This window comes from Diplotaxodon limnothrissa, linkage group LG13, assembly GCF_057381915.1.
Source record: "Diplotaxodon limnothrissa isolate DT_005_m linkage group LG13, D_limnothrissa_male_GT1.1, whole genome shotgun sequence".
NCBI lineage: Eukaryota > Metazoa > Chordata > Actinopteri > Cichliformes > Cichlidae > Diplotaxodon > Diplotaxodon limnothrissa.
This window is the reverse complement of record NC_140608.1, coordinates 8,847,574-8,873,471: the sequence shown is the minus strand read 5'-3', so window position 1 is coordinate 8,873,471 and position 25,898 is coordinate 8,847,574. Positions and strand designations below refer to the sequence as shown.

At 38.5% G+C, this 25,898-nt stretch overlaps 2 protein-coding genes across 2 annotated transcripts in view; both read right to left on the bottom strand.

The window, feature by feature from the left end:
• bicc1a (BicC family RNA binding protein 1a) overlaps window positions 1-16,161 on the bottom strand; it is a 55,699-nt gene extending 39,538 nt beyond the window's left edge. The window contains exons 1-2 of the mRNA XM_085369752.1: window positions 15,704-16,161; window positions 166-212 (exon numbers count right to left, since the gene is read on the bottom strand). Coding sequence (XP_085225878.1) covers window positions 166-212; window positions 15,704-15,896 — 240 coding nt within the window. The 5' untranslated portion in view covers window positions 15,897-16,161. The remainder of the gene's footprint in view (window positions 1-165; window positions 213-15,703) is intronic.
• A 2,103-nt stretch (window positions 16,162-18,264) lies between these two features.
• On the bottom strand, window positions 18,265-24,217 carry LOC146619810 (ubiquitin-conjugating enzyme E2 D4-like). Its single transcript, XM_085369119.1, has 7 exons — window positions 24,084-24,217; window positions 23,459-23,522; window positions 23,310-23,341; window positions 22,491-22,568; window positions 22,149-22,254; window positions 18,614-18,707; window positions 18,265-18,534 (listed from the first exon to the last, which is right to left on the bottom strand). Exons 1-7 carry the CDS (start codon window positions 24,105-24,107, stop codon window positions 18,489-18,491), a joined length of 444 nt encoding a protein of 147 aa, XP_085225245.1. The 5' UTR covers window positions 24,108-24,217; the 3' UTR covers window positions 18,265-18,488.
• Window positions 24,218-25,898: the final 1,681 nt, after the last annotated feature.

The following is a 25,898-nucleotide window of genomic DNA, read 5'->3' as shown; positions in this document are numbered from 1 at the left end:
TCAGTGTAGTTCCATTGTTTTTATTTGTTTACATTTGTAATTAGGACTGACTGAAGGAGCACCTGAGCATCTGCTCCATTACCAATGAGTGAAGTGCTGCTCAGTGGGCTTGAAAACAACCCAGAGACAAAGCACACATTATCCAAGTGCAGACTACACACTCACCTTCTGAAAGAAATCCTCCCCACTGTTGACTCTCCCCTCAGAGGCAGCTAGAGTGAGACAGAGGAAAGAGAAATATAAATTCATCAAAACCACACAGTCACTCAGTTTTTAAATGTACAATCCAGCCTAACACAGCCAAATCACACACAGATTATCCAGTCCTCAAAATGTTACCGTATCTGCACTCAGTAAAGTGTTTATGGTGGATCTCCATTTCTTTGCATATTGCGTTTGGCATGCATAGCGATACTGCTGATTTGCAAGAATGGTATAAAAATGTTCCAAGCAATTTTCTATAATCCTAGAGATTGGACACAGCTTCCGTGTAACAAATTGATGGATACAGTGAAAATATTTGGGCATTTTACAGTAGCCATTAATGGAGCATTTCATACCACACTTGGATTGACTGATGTTGGTTTTGCACTTCTTAAAATAACATTCACACTTACGACTTTTGTCTGTCAGCATACTGTAAATGCCTGGCCTTGGAAATGGTACATGACAACTTTAAAATTCCCAAACATTGGGTGTAAACAGACTAAGGACTTAGAGAAGCAGTGGTGTTTGACTTAAAGTAAATTTCCAAGCAGGTGAAAATGCCAAGAAACTCCCTTAGCTGATACAGTAAGCAGGAGAGAAGCACAGAGCCAACCACCAGAGCAAGTCAGGCCTGAAGTCTCTCCAGCACATCTGCAAGTCCTCCAAGCTGTGGCAAGTTCTGTTAATGCAAAATACATATCTCCTATCCAAGGAGAATTCTCATGTTCCTGTCATTTGGGAATACAGGGAGAGTTTAATGATGCATTTCGGTCAACGTTCTCAAGATGGATCTGCTGCAGTCTGTGTAAATCTGGGTCAGAAACATCTGCAGCGGTAGAGTTGCCGTGACTTACAGTTCAGTCAAAAACGCTGACCTCGGTGCAATGACGACAAAAGTGTCCGAAACATTTCAACATTTATTTCTGAATGGACAGCTGAAGTATAATGTATTCAAAAAGTGACTTTGCAGTTTTGAACATTAGAACCAAATTGAATAACTAAAAAAAATGTATGGTAAACTTATCGCACAGTAAATATCGCTGTCTGGACTGTTGGGCTTTAGAAAACCATAATGGTAATCATTTATGATGAGTTATAATGAATCAAGAACGTAACTGCAACTAAATGGAGCTCTAAACCTATTACGTCAAAAAAGAAAAGCAAGCAACCATATGGTGAATGCCCTCTGAGCCCCGTTGAGTTTTATGTAAAATTTCCTCAAACCTATAAAAGCTGGCCCATTTAAAAAAAAAAAAAACAAGAAAAAAGCCCATTACAGATTGTACACGGTGCAAACAGTATTATATGATGATAATCCCACTGTGAAATTAGGGTGTGGAAAGGATTGTTGAAGCTTTCCTATCCACACCACATTTTAAAAGACAGATAATTAAAATTCACTAAGCACTGCATCCTTTTCACCACCCCAATACACTGATAACATGAATATTAGCTCATCATTGCATCCAAAAGCACAAAAAAGTGGATTAGAAACTTGTGAGTCTGAATCTGGAGAGTCTGATTTAAGCGAGCTTATGTCCACGACCATTCTTCCTGCTTTGGAAACCGATCGGAAAAAAATTCCATCTGTTAACACTCTTATGCAACAACAACATTAACAACTGTCACGAAAGGGAAAATAAGCATCTTGTTGAATCAATGCTGGATGTCTCTTCAGCTGCGTTAAGAGCCTCTGATAGCGGATGCTCATAATGACAGCGTCAGCATTCTGCTGTGCTTAATCTGATAACAGACGAGACTAATAAGGGTGAACAGGATGGCGGGGGGCTGTGACAAGCTGTAAACACTGGTATGGACTAAAAGCTGTTTTGCATTGATGTAATTTCTCTTGTAATTTGTATTAATTTTGGGAATGCAAATATTTTACAAATCAGTATTTGATTCTTTAGATAAGGTATTTGTCAGGTAAAACACAAAATACTTGGCCGCTGCTTGCCAAATGCAAAATTGTTTTTGCTTTACTTTATCTCACATCATATACTTTATTTTCGTGACTGTCATGCATCCTAGGCGGGAATTTTAAGACGGGCACTGTGGTGGTATAGTGATTAGCATCGTTCCTCACACAAAGAAAGTCCTGGGTTTAAATCCTGCCAGCCAGTTGCTGTTTTTTCCTTGTGTGGTTAGCTCTCAAAGGCATGCATGGGTTAGGATAATTGGCACTTCTAAATTGAGATGTAAATGGTTGGTGTTTTTCCCTCTCTGTGTTATCCTTGCGATAAACCAGTGACCTACCCAGGGTATACCCCATAGGATTTCTCCCCCCATGACAAACAACTGATAAAGCATAAAATGTCATGAGTGTCAATTTGAGCTACAGTTACAACTATGCGGCTACCAAATACAAAACAACGTGTTCCGTATTCACAGAACTCCCAGCATATTTAGTTTATCTCAGTGAATGTAGGTTTAAGTGTTTTCATCCAGTATTTGCTTTAGTATAGAACTGCTCCGACTTGAAAGCTCAGTTTTGTAGGTGGTCTGAAGTTCCAAGATTATGAAAGACCCCGCTACCGTGTCACTTCCTGTAAGAACTAAGACAAACCAAAAGGAAAACAGCAGCGTCGGTTTTCCCCCATGTCTACTGAAAAATAAAAGCAACACACTGTCTATCAGAGTAGACCAGCTGTTCTTTTATCATCTCATCTCCTCTTATCTTGCCTATATGTGACAAAATAGTGACACAAGTACAGGTTAAGCCAACCAAAAGGTAACTTACAATATTATTCTACTTGGTAATAATTTTCTATGTTGGAATCTGTGTTGTAACCCAACTGGAGTCAAGGAGATGATGTGATTATATTTGGCTCCATATAGCCAAATAAGGTGGTAAAGTTGCACAAAATGCTTGAAGAAGCAGGAAAACATCAAATACCTATCCACTCACTGATTTTAAACAAGTCAAACTCTTGGTCAGCTGTATGACATTTTCACATACATTTTCACATATTCAAATAAGACAATGCATTTTTAAATGAATGAACCAAATGGGGAAAAAAAAATGTGAAGAAGTTGCCGTGGTGCCTTGAAGCCACTGTTATGAATTAGCAGTACACAAACTAAACTGAAGTGAGGAAAATTACATTTATTTCACTGATAACTCGCAAAAGCAAAGACTCCAACTCCATCTTTGGCATAAATGAGGAGCTAAATGGAATTTGGTATGGGACAAGATTGAAAACACGAGCCATGTGCAAAAAGCAAAACATCCTGTTGCCATATGTGTAAACTGGCCGTGGGAGAATCCAAGGCAGAGACAGACTGTTTGATGAGTTCCAGTGTATATAATTTTTTATAACTTGTTTGAGAAAAAAAAAGAAAAAAAAAAGAAGTAATTATAGCAGCTTTGGAGGTGGGATTCGGGAAAAGGGTGCCTTGGGTCTTGAGAGCTCTTTGCAAATGTAAAGCAAATTAGATCCCAGGATCTGCAGGTAACGTCTTGATCATGCTCAATCATCCAGGTAAGCAAATCCCCAAAAGTTGGTTCTATTATTCTGTTAATCTGGACGTATTGTTTTCCAGTGAGAGCTGACTGCAGGTTTTCCCAATCTTACAAACAGTACATTTGCATAATGACAGAAACTAGCAACACTGAAGGAACGATGGGCTGGGAGATCATTAATATGCAAATTCTCATGACCATTGATCAACAACTCAAATCAAAGCTGAAAAAGATCACCACGAGTTTTAAAACGAGTGTGCGGTACCACCAGCAGTGTCTGATCTAATGACCTTAAAGCCCGAGAAGATGAATGTGGTTTCAACAGGTCAGATAAATATTGAGGAGCTTGACCATGTAGGGCCCTAAAGGTTAGAACTAAAATTTTAAAATGAAACCTAAAATTTACAGGTAACCAGTGAAGGGAGGCCAAGATTGGAGTGATATGCGATCTTCTCTTGGTGCCTGTTAAGAGACGTGCTGCAGCATTCTGCACAGTCTGAAGACTATTTAAGGCTGATTTGTTAAAACAAGTAAAAAGGCCATTACAGTGGTCTAAACGAGAAGAAATAAAAGCATGAATAATCATCTCAAGTTCAAGCTTTGATACCATTAGTCTGAGTTTAGAAATATTCCGTAAATGATAAAAACAGTTTGTTTGTGTGTTTGTGTGTCTACAAACCGATAGCACAACTTTGACCTGAATGGGATGTGTAACAGGAAAAAAGAATTTGCTGTCCAAAAGTCCAAAAAGAACAATAAAGCAAATTTATTTTTGGTCGGCGACCACAAAAGCAAAAGCCACAGCTTTTTGGAGTGATGGGCTCTACACAGAAGAATCAAAGGATTGCTTGGCTACAATAACATTATACGTGTTTTTCTTGTTTTGCCTTAAGGCACAGTAGACCTACATAGATTTTTATGTTTTTATCTTTTATGTTAAGGAAAATGAGCTAATGTGTAATTAAATGTGCCATATAAATAAAAAGGCAACAGCCATATGTTTGGTGAACATCAAAGAAGTCTTTTCATACTAGCTGTGAAGCACGGAAGCCTAAATGTTATGGTTTAGGTTGTCTTGCAGCCTCGTAGATAGAGGGCTGAGTCAACTTTGAATTCATATAAAACATTACTTGAAGAAAAATGTGAAGACATCTGTTTGAAGCCGAACATGCAGCGGAAATATCAATGGGGTAATAATCCTTAGCTCAGGAGTAAATCCACCAAGGATGTGCTTAAAAAAGAAGAAGAAACACAGGGTGGCCTAGTTAAAGAATCCCAGTGAAGTATTGTTTTTTGGAAGAACATTACATGCATCAATGTTTTTGTTGTTATCTTTAGGTACTGCGTCAAAGATGGTCAAAAGGAATGTACTTTTTTTTTTTTTTTTTAATCAATCACTACTGATTAGAATAAAATACCAGCCTCATCAAAAAAAAAAAAAAATTGCTCACACGAACATTAAGTTAAGTGACTGAAAGGCTGCCTCTCTACTGCCCTATGAAAGACCGGGATTATTTTCTCTGTTTTAATGCAGTGAATGGAATTTGCACTCATTATTGTTGAGTTTGAGACTTAAAATTCAGAAAACCAATAAATTCACCCTCTCAGCTTCAAAACAATCATGTGATGATTTGCCAATAATATAAAATTAGAAGGGAAAATAATGACCAGAGAGATCCTTTGGATTTAGCTTTGCCCTGTTTTTCAAAGAACTGACAGGCCTTTCACCACACACACACACACACAGACACACACAAAACAAAACTGCAGAACTCATGCCTCTGTACTTAGATAACCAAGAAGCCTGTTATTTTCACCAACAGAGAAAACCAATTTAAATTATCAGCTTTCCTTTGGACAAATTAAATGAATATTTGCATGAGAGCTGAAAAACAGAATATATCCAGATTTTAAAATACATTTTACCAGTATATACAATTCCAGACTCATACCAAAGAGACTTCCATTTCTCAAATGCATTAGATCCATAGTTTTGTTCCTACCCAGGTTACACAAGGACAATGCAATGCTCCTCCTTCCCAGCAATGTGTACTGTAAAGCCATCACAGCTGAAAAATGAGCCAAAGGCCCTGAGCACAGTTCACATTTTGCAATGGATTATGTCCTCTGATGTATTTTTGAAAATATGGTACAAATAATGTGACACTAACTTAAAGCAACAAACTCGATTGTATTAATTTGAGAAAATAGACATAATAGTTGTAGTTAATCAGATCCACACTCTCCAACGCTTTCTGTATAATTATTTAATATAACTAATCACTGTCATTGCACCAACAAAAAAAACAAAAAAAAACTATACAGGCCTAATAGCGGGCAGATGGAGTAAGGTCTGGTATCCATTATTTTGTGGAAAGAGCAACTTTCTGGGAGATTCCGCTGTTTTGACGTTGAAGGAATGTAAACAGTGTTGATTTCTACAGTTCTGGCTTCATTCCACACACAACAATCAAGCAAACAATAGAGACATAGGGCTCAATAAATCAAATAAAAATATATTTTTGACGTTAATATTTTCACCCTTGGACAGTTTCAGTTTTATGCTACACTGGTTTAACGGAAAATCTGAGACATGAGCTCAAGTTCTTTTTTTGTGTTTTTTTGTTAAAGCCAAGTCACAACTCTCCCAATAACTAGAGTACAAAAATTTCATGGCAAGGATTAAAGTAATTATCCATTTAGGCTGAATGTGTCAAAATCAATTATTTAATACCAACTAAATAACAAAGCAGGAGTTTGTACACCTGGGGCTCGCTATCTAAACAATTTGTATGGATAAAAACTATTTGTTTACATTTTCCCCCGACACATAAACTAAATGTGACGTAAGCATGTGCGGACTGCATGTGTTCTTTGAACCACGTGTACACATTTTCTTAAGAATGTCAAGCTTGATAAGATGCAGATGAAAAATTAGCTGAGACATATTATAAGAGTCTTCTTATTATGCCCAGGCTTTTGTTTGTATGTTGATAGGTGGTTGCTAGGCAACTTGATCTCATATTATATGCATACTTCAGGTTTTGTGGAAATACATTGCAAATTACTAATGTGAAATTTAAATCATACAGTGCTTTTATAAGATGATGTTGGTGCAAAAACAGTGCTACCGCCACTACTATTCTTTAATGTGGTTTCATTTGCCATAAATAGGAGTGCAAATTTCTCAAACTAAGTACAAGATCACTGGGATTTACAAAGAGGATCATGCATATACATGCTTTTCTAAAATCTGACATGTGCACATTTGCTTTTCTGCTTTCATGGTTGTCTGACTAAAACACACAGTTTTAGTCATGAAACTACACACGGCACTTTGCCTCTGGTCTCTGGTATTTGCACTGTGCAAGATTTAGCAATAAAAGGCCTTAATGTGAAAGGATTTCTTTGAAGACAAAATCTTTTTAAATTGCAAAAATCAAAGAGAGGCACCACCTAAATCTCTAAACTGCAGGGCTGCTTAGAAACCTCTGTAGGTATTGTACTGGCACTAACCACAGAGGACTTAAGGTGAAACTTGGAACATTTGCAGAAAAGTCTACGTTAGCATTAAGCTAAGAAAAGACGTGGTGAACTTCATAACAACAAGTCAAACCTAGGAAAGGTTTGACATCTTAGCATACCAAAACTAAAGACATGGATTAATATGAAAGCCAGATTTATAAACTGTTCCATGCTCGCAGGAAAACAACAAGCTTGCAAAAACTACAATTCCCACATTTTATGAAAACGAGGATGTTTTTACAGCAGCTTTCTAATGTCCCTCCCCACAGTCAGAGCGGCAGTTCTCAGCTGATTTAACATGGAGCTAATGAGAGGGCCTGAGAAAGCTATTGCAAACCACAAATGCACGTGCAATGCTTGTTAACACATGAACACGTGTATTTTTTAAGCATTATAGAGAATTTCTTCAGGCCTGGCTAGGACTGCATGGTTTAAAAACTTTAATACCACTTCATAGAATATCTTAGTCGTTAATACTTTGACTTAAGAAGGTGACATTTTAATTATATCATATTTAAAAATAATGCAAATTACATGAGAAAGTCTGTGATATGTATAAATTGATCTTGGGTTGTGAGCTGACCTATTTGATCTACCATGAACTCCTTTAGCCCCAAATGTTGACTTTGTTTTTTCCCCTTTTTTAAAAGTTGAAAATATTAATTTCATGTAAATGGACACAAGTCAGCACAGATGAGACCACACTGATGATAAGCCATGCTCAGAGACACGACTCATCAATCTACACTGTGATCATTACACAAACTGATGCGAGACTCTGTTACACACTATAATTTAAATCCCCTCCAAAGTAGTTAAATGATAAATAACACAATCAATAATGTTGAGTGAGGTTGTCTTTCGGTAATTAGAGCTGCTCACAACCAGCAAGTCTGAATATCTTGCATGAAAGCCAGTTTCTACAAGTGTAATACCACACAGCTGACAAGTACCTGGCAGTAAAAGGTTGAGAGATTTAAATGAAAACAGACAAAACCCAACACTCGAGTCTCCCTGTAAACTGCTCTGGAATATTTTTGGCAAGATGGCATCTACATAGCACCTGAGACTCATTTCATCTGTTTCTCCAAGGCAACAACAGTATCTGATTACCATTTCAGGATTAGGAAACTGTAAGAATACAACAGAGCCAAGGGTTTTGTTTTATGTGAGCTTATCTAAACTGACAGAGAAGCATTCTCAGCTTTTAACATGGACATTTGTAAAATAAAAATACAATTTAAAAAAAAGCCCTGGAAGACAGAATCTGTTTAGTTAGAGACAATTATGCTTCCTACTGCAATCCTCCTTTTAGAACGAATCAGTTCTGCCATTTACTGATCGTACGAGGATAACTGTTAACCTAACAGACACTTTTTGAAAATTTAGTTCACATTTGTTAGGGCTACTTGGAAAGCAATTTGGGATTCCATCTGCTAAACTTTGCCAATTTTGCCACTGGGGGCAACAACCAGCATTTTGGTGCATCCGGTGTAGCTAAGACAGTCTATCAGATATCGGGTTCAAGACTGTTCTGGTACAGGCCATTGCTTACAAAAGCAGCTGAAATGAGAAAATTGTTCCCACTTGTGTTCCACACACAGTTTACCTGCATACAACCAAAACCTGCTCAAACATGATGGAAACCATAATGTGTCCAATGCTCAAACTATTGTCCTTTGCATACAAATATTGCACATTTGTGTGTGGATATTCATTTAGGGATTTACTTGGGAAGTGACCTGTGAAAACAGCTGTCAACTGAGATTTCATGCTCTGTCATCTAAAGTCCAACATTAGCTTTGAGCACAAAACAATCAACACTATAGATTTCCCTTGATTTGGGTTGAGGATTGCATAATTCTAGGTATTGTGATAACAATGACAAAGCAGTAATCAACCATTACTCAAAATCAAGAAGTCTGTCTTGATGCTTTTATAGCGCTGTTACATTTATAGCTTTGAAAAAACACCATCAATATCCACAAAGCTGAACACCTGTTATTGTATTCCTACGGTGAGAAGTCGTCACTCTCAGTCTCTCAAAACAGCTCAACTCCTACTGGGTTGCCAAGCAACTATGCTATCAAATACACCCGCTAAGTGCCAGATGTCGCTGTCTGACAATGATAAAAGCCTATTGGAGAAAGACTACTCACTGACCCCAGGGGCACAAGAATGGACAGCACAGAAAATTTTCATAACAGCCTTAAAGCACCTTTAAAAAATAAATACAATTAAAAATATATATCTATCCATAAACACCTAGGCTATTTCTACATCATATTAGCAGCGAGATTTATTTACACTCAAGCATCCTGGGTAGTAGGGTCAACCAGTCCAGTATCAAGCTGTTCTCGATAACATGTCTGCGTTATGACCTCCCTTGTGTGAATACTGCCAAGTGATTACATAATGCTGTACATTCCTGGTGCCTGGTATCTACTGTGTTAGATCCCCCATGGAGCATAGGGAGTTATTCTCATTTAACAGGCTGAGAGCTCCTCTGTAAACATTACACTGGACTGTTAAGAAATCGCTTGACATGTCCTGTTCATCAGCATTGCAACCGTAGAAAAGCACATTTTTTCCTTGTATAGATGCAGAAAATCCTTAGATGCATGCATGCAACAATTCTTCACATTTTCTGTGTTATCTAGGCTAATGCGATCAATCAGAATAGTGTGCGCATTATTAAACAGTTCAAAGAAAAACATAATGAAATCAATGACATTGGCTAACCTTAAAATAAAGGGAGAAGGACTGCTCCCCCCCAGCTATTCTCTTTTGTTCATGCAATGAGTATTCTGGCAAAGGGAAGAACCAGATCGAAAAGGTGCCCTTATTAAAATTAATTTAAAAAAAAAGTTTTCCCCCCAATCAAGGCAAGTGGAGAAAAGGCAGGCTGTACTGGATGTTGAATGAGGAGAGAGAACAACAAGCCAAAACCCAAGGTTCTCCATAGATAAACAATGAAAGCTCTAGGGGGAGTGGTTAAGGGCTGGGTGGGGTGCGCGTGCGTGCACATTTATGCGAGTGTGGTGAGCGCACATGAGCGCAGGATAAGTCGGGGGTGCCCCACATGAAACATTTCTAAAATAGCAACCGCAAACCAGACAGAATGTAAATCTGCACTTTGAAAAGAGTTGAAGAAAGAGAGGTTTGAGGGACGAAGAAAAACAGGTATTCATTTCAGCCCATTTACAGTTCCAGGAGCATAGAATTGGGTCACAGCACTCCAGCTCCACTTGGACTGTTGAAATAAGACTCCTGGTTTTATTTTCTTGAGTAATGAATTACAGGTTTTTCCACCGACTGAAGCTCAATTATATTACAGCTCCTGAAAGCCTCATCATGCCCAGGATGAAGGAATTCAACGCGTAAGCAAAGTCGAATAGAATTGTTTAATTGTATCAGCATGTTTCAGTAAAATCTGCAAAACCCAGGAGAAAACGGGAGAGAGGAAATGTGGCAAACTGCAACCAGGCAATATCCAGTCAAGAGTAAAACCAGCAGGCAAATGAACTTAATCATTTATACTGCTGAACTGTATTTGCTGATGTGTGTTTGAATACAATAAATGATTCAGTGATTAAAGTGCTCTAAAAATGCAATATACACATATTCTTTCAGTGCATGTCTTCTTTTTAATAAGTCAGGCAACTTTTGCTGCACAGAACATATCGTGTAGTGTTTAGTGGTGCATTTTCAGACATGAAACATACAGTATTGCCTGTATACTCCTCTCCATATCTGGCGATTTACAATTTTAGTGTCATGAATTCTTCTTAAAAAACTATTTTTGATCATTTCTTACAATCTTTCCATTTATAGCCTAAAAATTCTCCAACTTCTTAGAAAATGGTTGAAAATCATCATTGATTGCCCTTTTAGCAAACTGTTGTTGGGACAACAGCCAGCACCCATCCCATCCTTCTCCATTGTTTTTGCAGTGTGACAGTACATAAAAAGTATTTATATGAACAAAAACGGTCATCTCAGTTCTTCCATCAGTTGATCACTGGGGATTTAAACTCTCTCATAACTCAAACTTCAATCATAGTGAAGTCTTTTTAGGTCTAATAAGGCAAAACCGATTCCAATAGAGAGAAGAGTACATCTATTCTGCTGGCACATTTACAAGTATAACACATTTTTATTGAATTACATTCAAAATCTGTTTTAAAGATCACAATAGCTCTGAGAAACAGATGACTAACTCATCAAAGCAAAAAAAGAAGGATTTTTACATTCAGACATATGGGATTTTCCTTCTCTTGCGCTGGCCCTGCACATATTTTCCATTCATGACTGAAATGTTTTCAAAAGTTGGACTGTGTAAGGCTTCTCCATCTTTACTTTCACTTTAGACTAGGTAAATATTGTGGTGCTTAATGGCTAGCAATTCAGTCCCTGGCTCTTCCACATCGTGAGACGCCCTTAGCAAGATGCTGAACTGAAGTTGTTCCCGACAGCAGGTGACATCTTTGGACGGCACCGCTGTGCAATTTTGGGTGGACGAGTGAGGCAAAGTGTTGCAAACAGCTAATGTCATGCCTTAGATTATCAAAGTTCAGTTATTTTAAATGAATCATGCAGCTAAACTATAGAGTTTCTGATGTGTGATTTGCCTGCGTTTGGTTGGGTTTGAAGGTTAAAGTGAGGATCGTGTCTTAGTATGAGATAAAGACTTGGGGAAAGTCCAACAACTCTACAGTGGATGTGATGGAAGCTGCAACACCAGAGCACTGTTTGAATACTCAAGAGGGAGCAATAAAAGGGGAGAACAAGAGAAAGCCTGCAGCACATTCCCCAAAAGACACTCACTTCCTGCCTGCGAGTCTTACCCAGCATCCAGGAGGAAGAGGAGGTTAAGCGCCCGCCCACACACACACAGACACACAAACCTACACCTCATCATTTAGATATAGAAACAAGCCACTAAATGTCTATTCTACCATTTAGAATTTCTACACTGCTTAAAAATAAAACGTTTTCATTCCGTCCCACAAATTCAAAAATTGTGAACTAGTACCAGTATCTTCAGATCCCCTAGTGTCTAAAATAACTTCATTATAATGCTGAAAATAATTGAAAATTCTCTCAGTGTCATATGCAGCGGTTTTTCCATTTAGAAATAAGCCTAACCAATAGTGTGTGGTTTAGAAGCAGGAAAACAAATTAGTTCAGTGACGAAAATGATTCACTTAGTCTAATTGCAGGCTGCTGTCGCAGTTACTCAGCAAACATGTTGTTAGGATGTGTATAAACAGTGGCCCACCAGGAGCCAAAATTCACTCACAAACACAGCTTAACTCTAATCATTAGTAGTCTAAATGATCCAGAGCTCTTACAGTTGAGCCATGCATATTAGAGCACATAGGTAATACATGTGTGAAAACTCACGGAAAATCATGTTGCACTTACAGATGCATTCAATTTTGATAATTGGAGTTGGAAACAAATGTTACCTCTTTCCCACACTTGCCCCCAGTTTCTTAGTTTCGTGAGTTTGAATAGCGATGTAATAGGCACAAAAGTTCTCTTACACTGTTCCCTGCCCACACAAGACCATCCCTCTGTTAATGTCTCCAAGCCATTAACTTGGGAGTTCTATTTGCGGGTGCCAAGAGTACAACAGTAAATCCAGATAGCTGTTAGAGTGTAAAGTGACAACAAAATCTCACCCTACACTCTATTTACTGATCTAAGCCCAGGAACCTGTGTCCCTGCCAATGCGAGAGACAGTAAATTTGTAATTGAAAAGCCGTTAATAATTTCCATTTTCTCCTGAAGCAAACTGTGCCAGAACAGGGGGATAGTAAAATGCGGCTGATTCGAACAGCAGGTTAAGTGTGTATCATGGGATTCTGTTTCAGTGCAAAGTCGTGGAGACGTGCTGGTGACTCACCAACATCTTTTAATGGGCACAGAGGGCTACTGGGTCACTTTTATTCACCAGAATTTATGCAACCCCTGACTAAAGGGCTCTCAGTAGGTTGATGTCCTTCTCTGACCCCTTACCTGTATGTTCTAAATAAAGCTAGGTTTCATACTGAGAAATCATTTGGAAGCCAATAAAAGCAAATGCACTTGTAATATAAAGCTACAGAGGGTCATATCCCATACCGGTGAATAAAATGCTTGGAGTTGAAACAATAGATTAAATGTACCATATGAAAGCTTACTATATATATTATTCATTGCTGTTTCAGACTGGAATCTTTGAATTAAACATGATGAATATTTAACCACATGGTACGCAGGCAAGTGGTCATCTCTCATCTGCCTCAAATCCTCCCATCAGTTTCCCTGAAGATTAGTTGTGAATGCAGTTTCCAAGCAGTACTGTAAAAGTTTTCCATGTCTTCAAAGAAATGAAATAAAATAAAATGTATGCCAGCTGCTTACATATAATCTGTATTTTAACAAAGCAAAAATGCAAACAGTGCAGGAACATTACCTGAATCTGGCAAAAAAAAAAAGAAAAAAAGAAAAAAGAATAGGTTATTGCATGGTTTGACCCACAGCTCTTTCTCTGGGGTCAAAAACACTTAATTTTCCAAGAAAGAGAAGCCAGAGATACCTCACAGACAATAAAACACTGGGTAAAAATACACTGGAGCTCCCATAAAATGATTTCACTATGCTCCAAAACTCTGGCCTACAGAACATGATGTACCACATCAAAATCTACAGTCTATCCAATCAAAACACAGCCAGATGTTAGAATGCTCTGACCAAACGGGATGACGACAAAGGGGATGTGAATTTACACCTACTGAGCAAATAAATAAATAATAATAATTTTTAAAAAATGAGAATATATGATCATGTAGGCTTAAACAAACTTTTGAACTTTTTCTATCCTAATGAATCGTCTGCAATGTTCTGCACACGCTTGGATTGCAAAATGTTTACTGCAAGATAACAAAGGTAGCTATGAGGAGACCTCAGATCTCGGCTTCAGATCAAAACCAGTGAAAATAACTGTTAAAGCACTGTGGTATTTAAACCTGCACCTACAGCTGACTATAAAGATCAAGAGTGGATCCCAACAGCCTTTCCTACTCTGCATCCTAGCTGCAATGTCAACATGTGCAGCGTCAGCCATGATGTCATAAAAGAGCAACTGGGAAACAAGAGGTTGGCAAAGATAAAAATCTGACAAACTGTACAGATTACATATGGCATACGCACACGCAGACACACTGCATGACGTGGCGTGCGGTGTGTCCGGAACACTCGGATTTAGGGCCAGCCTCTAGCAAAGTTGTTTTCCTGGAAGAGTTGGGGATGACATGGAGCACTGAGGAATGTACAGAGCAGTTAGGCAGCAGCAAGGACTTTCTCAAGAGGGAACTACGTGTGTGCATGTGTATGTCTGTGTTTTTAGTATAAGGGATGGACTTCAAAACCTGCCTCTTTTCAGAGCCTAGTTCCAGTTAGGACAGCTCAGACTAAACCGATGAACCGCATTCCCCAAGTTAAAGTCTTAAAAAAATATTAAGCAATAGTCATTACTGCTGTCAACACACACGATATAGTGTCCTTGACAGCGTTTCAACATGATTATGACTGATAATATTCCTCCTAAAGTCTTGTTTGGCTGCTCATCAGATCCAAGTCACTGCCTTCCTGTGGAAATGATAAAGAATCCAGCCCACTTATGTAATGCTCTAATATTCCACACTCCAGCGTTTTGAAATCTGTGATAAATTACATCAACCTTTTGAGTTTCCAGGGACCTCTTAACTCTTAACTAAGTCTGACTGGGCCTCTCTTTACAAGCCTGTCATCGCTTGTTTAAGTGTTCATTGTCACTTGCACGTCATTAGGAGAGATCCCACTTTTAACTTTTCATCAGGATTCTGTTGTATTGAAGACAGAATGGATCACACAGTGTGATGCAATTACAGCTGTTGCTACTGGATTAGTTTAACGGCTTATGGTAACTAATCAACTTCCAGTTTATTATTTTCTAAAAGTCAAGCAAAGGTTTTGCATCATGCAGACTATTTTGCAAAGAGCCAGACACTCAGTTTACTCTACAAACAAATGCAGACTGCAGTAGTTGCTGCAGCGACAGCCTGTGGCTGGAGCACGCAACTACCCAAAAAAAATACCTCCAATGATGGTTAACCGACTTCTTCGACCTTCTGTTTGTTAAGGTGCAAAAATTAAGAAATGTGGACGTCCATTTTTCCAGGGCTGCCCACAGCTTCTGAGTGGTTAGCTATTACGCTGTTTTCTTATGTCCACGCCATTAATTGGAAGTCAATAGCTAATTGGCGCGGCCCATTTGACTTAATTGATTTTTCTCGGATTAAGCAAATGACACGCTCAAATTCCCCGAATAAGAGGCCTGAAATTTAAACAACTTCGAAAAAGTTTGATTATATGAGTCTAAAATAAACAAAGGGCCGGGCGAAAGCTGCTTCGGGATGCAAGGCATTGTTCGTTTAAATGTTTAAACTATCTAACTTTGCACATGGCTAATTTTATTACCTAATAACATGACTTCCAGCTTTTTACGGTCCACCCGAAACCTCTCCTCAGTCCACTCCGGGTCTGGCAGCGAGTGAGGGCCGCTGAGATCTTCCTCTGAGCCCGGCAGAGGAGAGTCTGCGCTGCGCTCGCTGTTGGAGCCCTGGTCCGACTGCTGCAAGTATCCGCTTAAAGCGTCGCACTGGGCAGCCATTGTGCTGCACGGAAACTTCTCCAGCGGCCACTGCGTTTAACTCAAAGTTAGGTCGAGTAGCAGGAAAGCGCCGTTACTTCTGCTACTTTTTATTCCGTCACTTCGAGTCGTTGTGGAAGCTCATCTCAACGCAGTTGTGACCTTCCTCTGCAGTTTTCTTTAAGCTCCTTCGTTTCCCCCCATTAGGCAGGCTTCTAAAAATAGGCAGGCGCACACGGAACCACTCGCTATAGGTTGTCTGGCGAGTTAACGGACGGCTACAGTACACGCACCAAACATACCAAGCAACTCCTCAGGAAAGTTTCACGTGTCATCCTGCAAAAAAAGCGGGACTCCTCCCAGAAACTTTTCTCGAGGATCTATACCTCCCCCTGGGTTCCTGAGAAGTTCCCCAAACTTGAATATGTGAGAGTTTTTGGTTTTGATTTGTGTTTATGCTCGTAAGGGCACAACTTGTATGTCTCATTTATGGGAAACTGTTGAGGGATTATATTGCCATTTATAGCCACGGAAATCATAGTTATTATGAGTCCAAAATTATACTAAATTACCAGCAGACGTGACAATCAAGTCTCTATAAATAATTAGACACAAAGACAGCTTTGACGTGTGTATAAACCAATTTTGCTGTGACTTTTCCCCCTCCAAACAGCCCTAGGCAAACTATCTATTGGTTTATAGAGGAAACACTAGAGTGGGAAAGGGAAGTAATACTGGAAAGAGAAAACAAAACAAAAGGGAGTGTAGAGGTCACTCAGTAATGCCAGCTATGGACATCCAGAGTTATTCATATTCACTGATCTCAGAGGTTTGTCCTCTACAACAGGAACAGCATTGCTAATCTTTATTTTGATTTAAATGTAAGGTGCCACTTAACGCTGTGCTTGCCAGCCAATTCAGACATAACAAACCTCCATGTTAACAACCCTAATGTGGCAGATGGAGCTTTTATCACACTGCAAACTAATCATGTAGCCGCAGGACCACGGTTCTTGGCCTAATTCGTTTTCCAACTTCTTCCTGAGATCTGGGATTAAAAGTGGTAATTATTAAGTACCTGACAATTTAATTTTAGTCTTATGAGAGAAGTTTTAACTGCATTTCTAAAAATGCAGATGAGCTTTGACATCTGTTCCCTTGAGCTAAACTTTCAAAAAATTCTGTCAAGGGTAAAGCAACCACCTGAATGTCCTACATGCTTATTTAAATGGTCAGGAAAAAAAACACTAGGATGCTTGTTTCTTGGCAGGCTGTAAGAGTTATTAAGACCAAGACAATCCAGTTCAGGGTTGTGGAGGGTTGAAGGTGGGTGGGGGGCTGGAGCCTCTCTAACACAGAGACAGACAACCATTCACACCTACAGCCAGTTTCACTGGATTCAAGCACAGGACGTTGTTAGTGTGAGACAACAGTACGAGTAGTCTTCTTTAGACTATTAGTAAATCCAATAGTCTGAAAAAGTCACATCAAATATTGCTTTGATGTTTTATCAGCTTACTGTGCAACTATTAGGTTTTCTTAAAAACAACCTTTAACATCCAGAACAATACAAAATGAGAAAACAAAGTCTGAATTATTTTTCATTGGAGGAATGTTGTATTTACTGCAGACTAAAACCAGACTACATCATCCATGCAGAATATGTTTATGGTAAATAAAGTAAAAATGCACAAAGAAAGCCATTTATATCATTATAGTTACTGACATATGCACAAACTGTGCTTTTCTCTCTTGATCCATTGGCAAAAATTGCTTTATTTTAAAATGCAGCAAGATTTAAATCATTGACAGAGAGGCTCACACTTTATGATAAAACTTCTAAGTGGTTTGCAAATTGAAGCCATTTTGTGAAAGCAGTGGTTATAAAATAGTGTAATAACAGCTGGGCAAACATGCTTGAGTTCGATTTTAAACAGGAAGTGCTCCACTTATATGGAGACACGAGCTTCATCAGCACAAAGGAAGGAGCAGAGGTGATGGTAATGGGTGGTCTGATTTCAATTGACAGAACAGGCCTCATTTTCAGTTCATAGCCAGAGCAACACTCCATAATAGCCACTATCCACACAATTAACCATTTAGCAAATGGGCCTGAATTAAATGTAACACAAACACGAATATTAAATTATCCACCAGAAATGTTTGGCAAGTAAAAAGTAAAGACTGCCACCTAGTGGTCAGGTTTATGACACCAAGACTTGGTTGTAGAAATGAAGAGTTATCACTGAACCATTTTCAGTTTAGTTGTGAGTACTCCTGAGAAACAATTATAAATTCACTTTTTGCATAATATTTTAATGCAAAAAAATCATGAAAAATAAATTCAGTATCATTCCATACAGCAAAAATGTAAAAGAACCTCCCCAAACTTCCATCTCATATCTAATAATAATAATAATAATAATAATAATGCCAATTTAAGAGAATAAAATAAAATAAACACTAAAAGCAGTTAAGTCAAGTAAGGTCTGGGTAGAGAAAGTGCTTCAAGCATGTCAAACACCTCAATTAGAACCAGTGAGGATAAAGCAATTAAACAGTCATATTCTGAGGTGTTGAGGGATGCGTCTTTGCAGCTGGAACATCAGTCCTTCACATTGCATACCTTTGGGTCCATTCCCTGGCAATTTTGTTGTACCTAAAGAGAAAGAAAATCATGTTAAGAGAACTGTGCACTTGTGTAATTGTGTTTTCTTAACAATCGGCTTTGTACTTACTTTTGTCTGTCTGATTTATAAATATGCGCGATGTCAGGGACTAGGGGATCATCGGGATTTGGGTCACAAAGCAGTGAGCATATGGATAATAAAACTGTTGAAACAAAGACACATAAGAAAATAAATGGATTAATTTAATTTAATTAAATCACCATGGTCACTTTAAGAAAGTTTATTTTTATTTTTTCAAGCTCCTCATATACATAAGAATAACTCTAAATTTGAAATACAAATAAATGAGCTTTGATTTGATGTACACTGACATCAAAATCCTGTTAGTGTAGGTCTTTAGTAAGTGTATTTAAACATAAAACATGCATTTGATATTTTTCTGACAGAAGTGCACAGAGTGCAGAGGTCACATTTCTGGATAATCAACCCTAAAAAAATCCTATTACCCATTTTCCTAAGGGCTAGAAATCATTCACTTGGAAGACTCCAGACTTCGTGACAAGACAGCGGATTGCTTCAATGCAAACTGTGTGCATTATAATGCATTATGCTCATCTTTGAAATTCCCACCTCATGTTATGTTTTACCCAGCATTTCAATTAACTGTTAATTATATTGATTTATTTAAAAAGTTTCATTTCCTGTGATTTCAAAATAAAACGGATGCAAAACAGATACAGATCTGACATGGCACTGCTGTAATTTATCCATCCACACTGATACATTTACATTTTCAAATAACACTGCTGCAAACTCGTTACCATTGTTTATATCTGATAAGGCACATCTGTATGGAGACAGCAGTGGCATGAAAAAAAATCCTATATTTAATTGCACAACATTTACTAGCATAGACAACAGGGTCAGTACTGACGGCCACCATCGTCCCTGTACCCAAATCCTCCACCATCTCCTCATTGAACGACTGGCGACCTGTAGCCCTGACCCCCATCGTAAGCAAATGCTTCGAGAAGCTGGTCAGGGACTTCATCTGCTCTGCACTACCCGACTCACTGGACCCTCTACAGTTCGCAGACCGCCACAACAGGTCCACTGATGATGCCATAGCCCTGACACTACACACTGCCCTGTCACACCTGGAGAAGAGAGACACGTATGTGAGAATGCTGTTTGTAGATTACAGCTCAGCATTCAATACCATCGTTCCCTCGAAGCTGGACAGGAAACTGCAGGATCTAGGACTGAGCAGCTCCCTCTGCAGCTGGATCCTTAGCTTCCTGTCTGACAGACGCCAAGTGGTCAGACTGGGCAGCATCACCTCATCCCCCATCACACTGAACACTGGTGCTCCACAGGGGTGTGTACTGAGCCCTCTCCTGTACTCACTCTACACCTACGACTGCACGGCCACTAACAACTCCAACATCATTGTGAAGTTTGCGGACGACACTACAGTGGTGGATCTTATCACCAACAGTGATGAGACAGCTTACAGGGAGGAGGTCAGCGCCCTGACCCACTGGTGTCAAGACAACCATCTCACCCTCAACGTCGCAAAGACAAAGGAGTTGATAGTGGACTTCCGGAGGTGCAGAGAAGTACACACCCCCATCACCATCAACAGCGCTGCTGTGGAGAGAGTGAGCAGCTTCCGGTTCCTTGGAGTACATCTGGCTGAGGATCTTACGTGGTCAGTACACACAAACAAAACAGTGAAGAAGGCGCAGCAGCGCCTCTTCTTTCTCAGGAGACTGAAAAGATTCGGCATGAGCCCCCGCATCCTCAGGACCTTCTATCACTGTGCCATTGAGAGCATCCTCACTGGATGCATCACCACCTGGTATGGCAACAGCACCGCCTACAACTGCAAAGCTCTCCAGCGAGTAGTTCGGTGCTCTGAACGGATAATTGGAGGTGAGCTTCCCTCCCTCCAAGACATCTACAGGAAGCGGTGCCTGAGGAAAGCGGGGAGGATCATCAAGGACTCCAGTCACCCCAGCCATAAACTGTTCAGACTGCTTCCATCAGGAAGGAGGTTCTGCAGCATCCGGTCCCGTACCAGCAGACTGAGAGACAGCTTTTTCCATCAGGCCATCAGACTGCTGAACACGTCATAGACACCTCAGCTTCACTACTGGAACTTTAACATTATGCACTCCATACTGTACAGTAATGCCACTGTTTTGCACATGTCTCACTCTGTATATTTTATTTTATTTATTTTATATATTCTATTCATTGTTTACTCTATTTAATTTGTAAAATATGTGTACACACACACACACACACACACACACACACACACACACACACACACACACACACACACACACAGAAAAATATTTAGTATACACATCCAGAAATGCATATACTATTATATATTGTACATATATTTATTAGTTTCAGATGTAGCCATTCTTGTATTTTGCTTGTTTACATTATTGTATTTTGCACAACTCTGTTGCTTGTGAAGCTCGCACACAAGAATTTCACTCACATGTGCTGTACCAATGTACCTGCACATGTGATGTGACAATAAAAAGTGATTTGATTTGATTTGACTATGATTAGTTATCCATGCTAACTACTAGTAATCAATAGACGTCTTTGTTTCCTTCTCTAGACTGCATAAGAGTCGGGATCGCCATGAAGTCATCGACAGGTTAATCAAGTTCCTTTGTGAAGCTACAAGATGAATGTTTTTGTTGTTGCAGAAAGGTGGATCTGACTAACTACATGCCAATGAGAAAACCCTGGTTTATCCTCCTTTATAAATCTTTATATTTACCAAAATTAAAAAAAAACAACTTTTATGTTTTATTTATATAGTATAACCTGAAAACTGCAAAGTATTGTATAGCAAAGCATGGGAACTGAGGGCTGTTTTTTTGTGGATTAAAAGTGCCTTAAATGCAAGTTTAAGGCGCTTTGGAGTTGTTCAGTTTTTAGAACTGGAAACTACAGCCATCTTTTACACCATTTTTTTTCATGCGAAGGAGGATGACGAATTAGGGCAGGACAGGTAGTAAGTAGCTGCTGTCCTTACTTCAGCTGGAGCACAAGGTCACAGGTAGTGATGAGTGGCTCGGGAGGAGCATGTGTTTTAAACGGCCAAGAAAACCTTGGCATACAGGAGGACATCTCTCTTAAAAAAAGCATGTAAGTGTCAGAATGATTAAGACTTATACTGTCATTGCTCGTATCAAACAGGTAGACCATCTTTAAATAATTTAAACATGGCATTGTTGCTTGGCATCAGGAATTGCCTTGCTGAATTTGTATTAGTCATATGGTAAAGGTAGGCGTATACCCCTTTTCACTGAATCCGATGTATGCGCTGAGATGCTGTTAAGTAACGTGCAGACTCCAGCTACTGGGTGTAATATAAGCACAAGTGAAGATAATAATGCTGGAATCCAGTTATAAGAGCAAGAGCAGATATCCTGAGTGCACATGAATTTCTAAACTGCTTGTCCATGCTAAAACACAAAACAGGATGAACAGTTAATCCAAATCTCTCAGTTTTAGGGGTCCTTAAAAACCAGAGTACAAGTAAATGTATCAAATACAACGAATCATAAATCCATGTCCATAAAATGAATGTGGACATGGATTTGGTTACCTTTTGATACTGTAAGTGCAGGTGACCACTGTGACCTCAAGATGTCAAGGCAAATGCTACCATTGCTGTTTATGTTTGGGTGATAGATTTTCGTAGTAAAGGCAACCTGTAAATAAAAGCAAAGCACAAATGTGCAAAATTAGCTATAATTTAAAAAACAAATACTGTAATAACAGTAGTTTTATTTAAAAGATACCATTCATTTTCTGAATACAACTGGATCTAATAACAATATACAATATTCATTAATCATTTACTCTATACAGTGACAAAAATAGTGTTATCGGTATAGTATAGTGTAGTACTTCTGAGACAATTAGTCTCAAGAACAAATACACTTACCTTTGGTGGTTTAAAGGGATAGTCAGTGGGGAAATGCACAGAAAGGAAGAAAACTCCTCCATGATATGGGCTATCATTCTGAAATAAAGTAGAAAACTGGTTTAAAGTCATACCCAACACTTCTTTCTTAATTACAGGGATATAGTCACCGGTGATACTATCACTATATCTTACCACAATATCACAGTAATGTCATGATCCTTGATGATCAAACAATTATAAGAGCAAAAAGCAGGCATTGTGTATATATCGGCAAAACTAGTTGGAGTAGACTAGTGTCAGGGGGTTCCCCTGCCTCTCGTCCTATGATAGCGGGGATAGGCTCCATTCCCATGTGATCCTGATAAGGATAATTGGAAGAGAATGGATTGATAAAACTGGAAAGCCTTCAATTTTCTATCCCTGTTTACTGATTTATGCCCCCAGAGAGTTTTGTCACAAGAAGCTATTCAACTTTTGCTTCCTTCACCCTTGGTATTTTAAAAAGTCTCTCCATTTAAAACAACAACAACTATGAAATAGTGACTCTATCGACTCAAACTCACATGAGGATGCACTTTAAAGTGACTACATGTTTCAAAAGAATTTCGACACTTGCCATCAGTGTATCGATAATGTGTTGCATGAGAGATACAATATATGGCCTCAATAATGACCTGGCCTTCAGTGAATAGCATCAGGATAGAGTGTGCCAGTCTGTGCTGGCCATAAAGAACAGAAAGGGCTGTAAACTCCACATAAAACACTATTGTCTAGAGATCCAGAAGCAGCTTGGTTTAAAAAGAAAATGTCCAGGAATCATATCCAGAAAAAGCTCACCGGTCCTGTGATGGTAGCTTGCCAGTGAAACACTAAAGAAAACAACGATAAAGAAACAGCATGTGAGCATACAACACAGTCCCAAAAGACACAACTAAACTTTGAGACATGACTAAAAAGTAGCAAAATTAACCAAAAGTCACACTTACTGTCTTCCCCAACAGGTCCAGCAGAACATGAAGCTGGAGGGTCCCTCTGTAGGTCATTTAACTCCTGAAAAAAATCAACAGTTTTAGAGTTTGTCAGCGTGTGCACTGATTAAGAAGCAACACAAGCGTTACATTTTGTTAGACTGTATATTAATGTGGGCAAACTACCCTCTAAATCTAACAAAACCACGACTACAACCGGCAGCGGGTTTGGATTTAGGCTAATAAACCTGCAAAAATGCACAACATGTCACACGATAAAGCCCCGGCCCTTTCTCAAATACTTGATCCTAAAGAGGTTTATCAGTCTCTTCAACACGGCGACAGGCATACACCCAACAATAGCATAACTTAAATATCACAAAAGAAAAGCCTGGCTGAAAAAAACAGAAGGATTGTTATTCCATTTCTGTACCTGTATTGGCTCAAATGACTTGCAGACGGTAAAAAAGAAATACTGACAATTGTTCATTGCGAATTTAAAAACATTATAAAACACTGATAACGCTAGCAAATATGCTGTAAGACAACTGACTCGCTACCGTTAAAGCTATGTTTCCGCATCGCTCCGACCTGTACACCGTACATCAAACAAATTATGTAAAAAAACGATTATTTTCTTTACCTTCTGTATTCTCTTCAGAGCCATGGCTAGTCTTTTAGATCGTTTGACAGACGATAGATATTAACTTTGACAGCTGTCAGCACCAACTACGCTCACTTTCTGCCGACTCGGTGTTATCTGTTTTGACAAACTGATTGCCTCTATTGTTTCCGCGTTTTTGTTGAAGAACGGACCGGTGCATTGTGGGGGTTGGAGTTTTTAGTCAAGCCACTTAAAGGGACCGTTCACCGAGGAACAAATCATCCTTTAAAATTGACTCTTCCAAGAAATTAGTGAACAATTAACTTAGCAAACTTACTACTACACCTTATGTATTCTTTCTTTACTGATATTATGCAGCGGTTTATAACAACTGATTACGTATTTTAATACAGTTAAAAAAATAAAACTTTACATGCTTTCATATTTTTTAACTGTACATAATTTCAGATGAGATTAATAAAGTATTCTGATGCTTTTGGTGTCTAACTTGACAAATAAACAGCTTGCTAGTTTGTTGTTAAAGGATATGTTTGACATGAAGGTGCTTAAGTATGTCATTTACTGCAAGTGGGGTTCTTTCTTTTTGAAAATTACCTTGATATTACAACTTAATGTCTGATTTTTGGGGAACATGTTTGAAACTGAACACACACAAACCTATTTGGAGCTAGTCAGAACTCACTATGATGTAAGTTTCACTGAACACTTAAGGATATCTTGGGACTCTGTTGATTACAACCAAACAATAAAGCATTGGAGTGTTGATCAGGGAAATAAATTATATAATCAGTAGCATGACATATTGTTCTATTAAAACCTTGCACATCAAGATATTTGTATTGTTTTTTTTGTTTTTGTTTTTTTACGAATTAGATAGTATTAAATCATAGAATATTAAAACATAAAACTTATTTGTATAACATAGAATAGGAAAGTAACAAAATAGCAGACGATATTATCAAACAATCACGATGTGGAGCAGACTTTCTGCTTTACTTCAAAGGATTTTATGAAAAATATTTTTGCAAATACAACCATTTTGATACATGGTAATCTATATAGGATGTATACATAGTTTACATACTACAGAGATTAAAAATAAATTAGACAAACTAACATAATTTTCTGTTTTTTTAAAAGCCCATTGCTGTTACTGTTTGCACTCTGAAGCACTGTCCAATCAGTTTTGCAACATTTGGCTGGATCTGAGCAGAAAGTATAGCACTGTACACTTTACTATACACCCTGCTTCTTCTATTATCAGTCACATCATAAATAAACACTAGTGACCTGTCGAGCTGACACATGCCATAACAGTAAAAGTCTGCACTTCAATCACATCTTATTATCTTATTATTGTTATAAACAAAACAAAAAAAGATGTAATTATCAGCTTATTATGACACCTACATTTCTAACACTTACTGTAGTCCTGGGGTTCAAGGCTTAGTGACTTTTTTTCCCCTAAATCACTAATAAGATGAAAGTGATTTGTAGTTTAAAGTACTTTAACTGGTCAGTAAGACTAAAAAAGTGCAAAATGACACTAAGGGCAAGTCGGAGCCAAAATTGTAACCGAACCCCCACCCAACCCAGGGGAAAAAATTATATATATAAATCTAGGGTCCATGAAAGATTATAAAGAAGCAATTAAAGAAACGCAAAGCCATGAGAAAATATGACATCACTTACCTCATTATCAGGTTTGAAAACCCGTTATTCAATTCAATTTTAGATTCAGTTTTACTTACATAGCATCCAATTCACAGCAACAGTCACCTGGAGGCGCCTGTTACCTCTACAAAGTTGCTATAGCAGCATACCGATGACTGT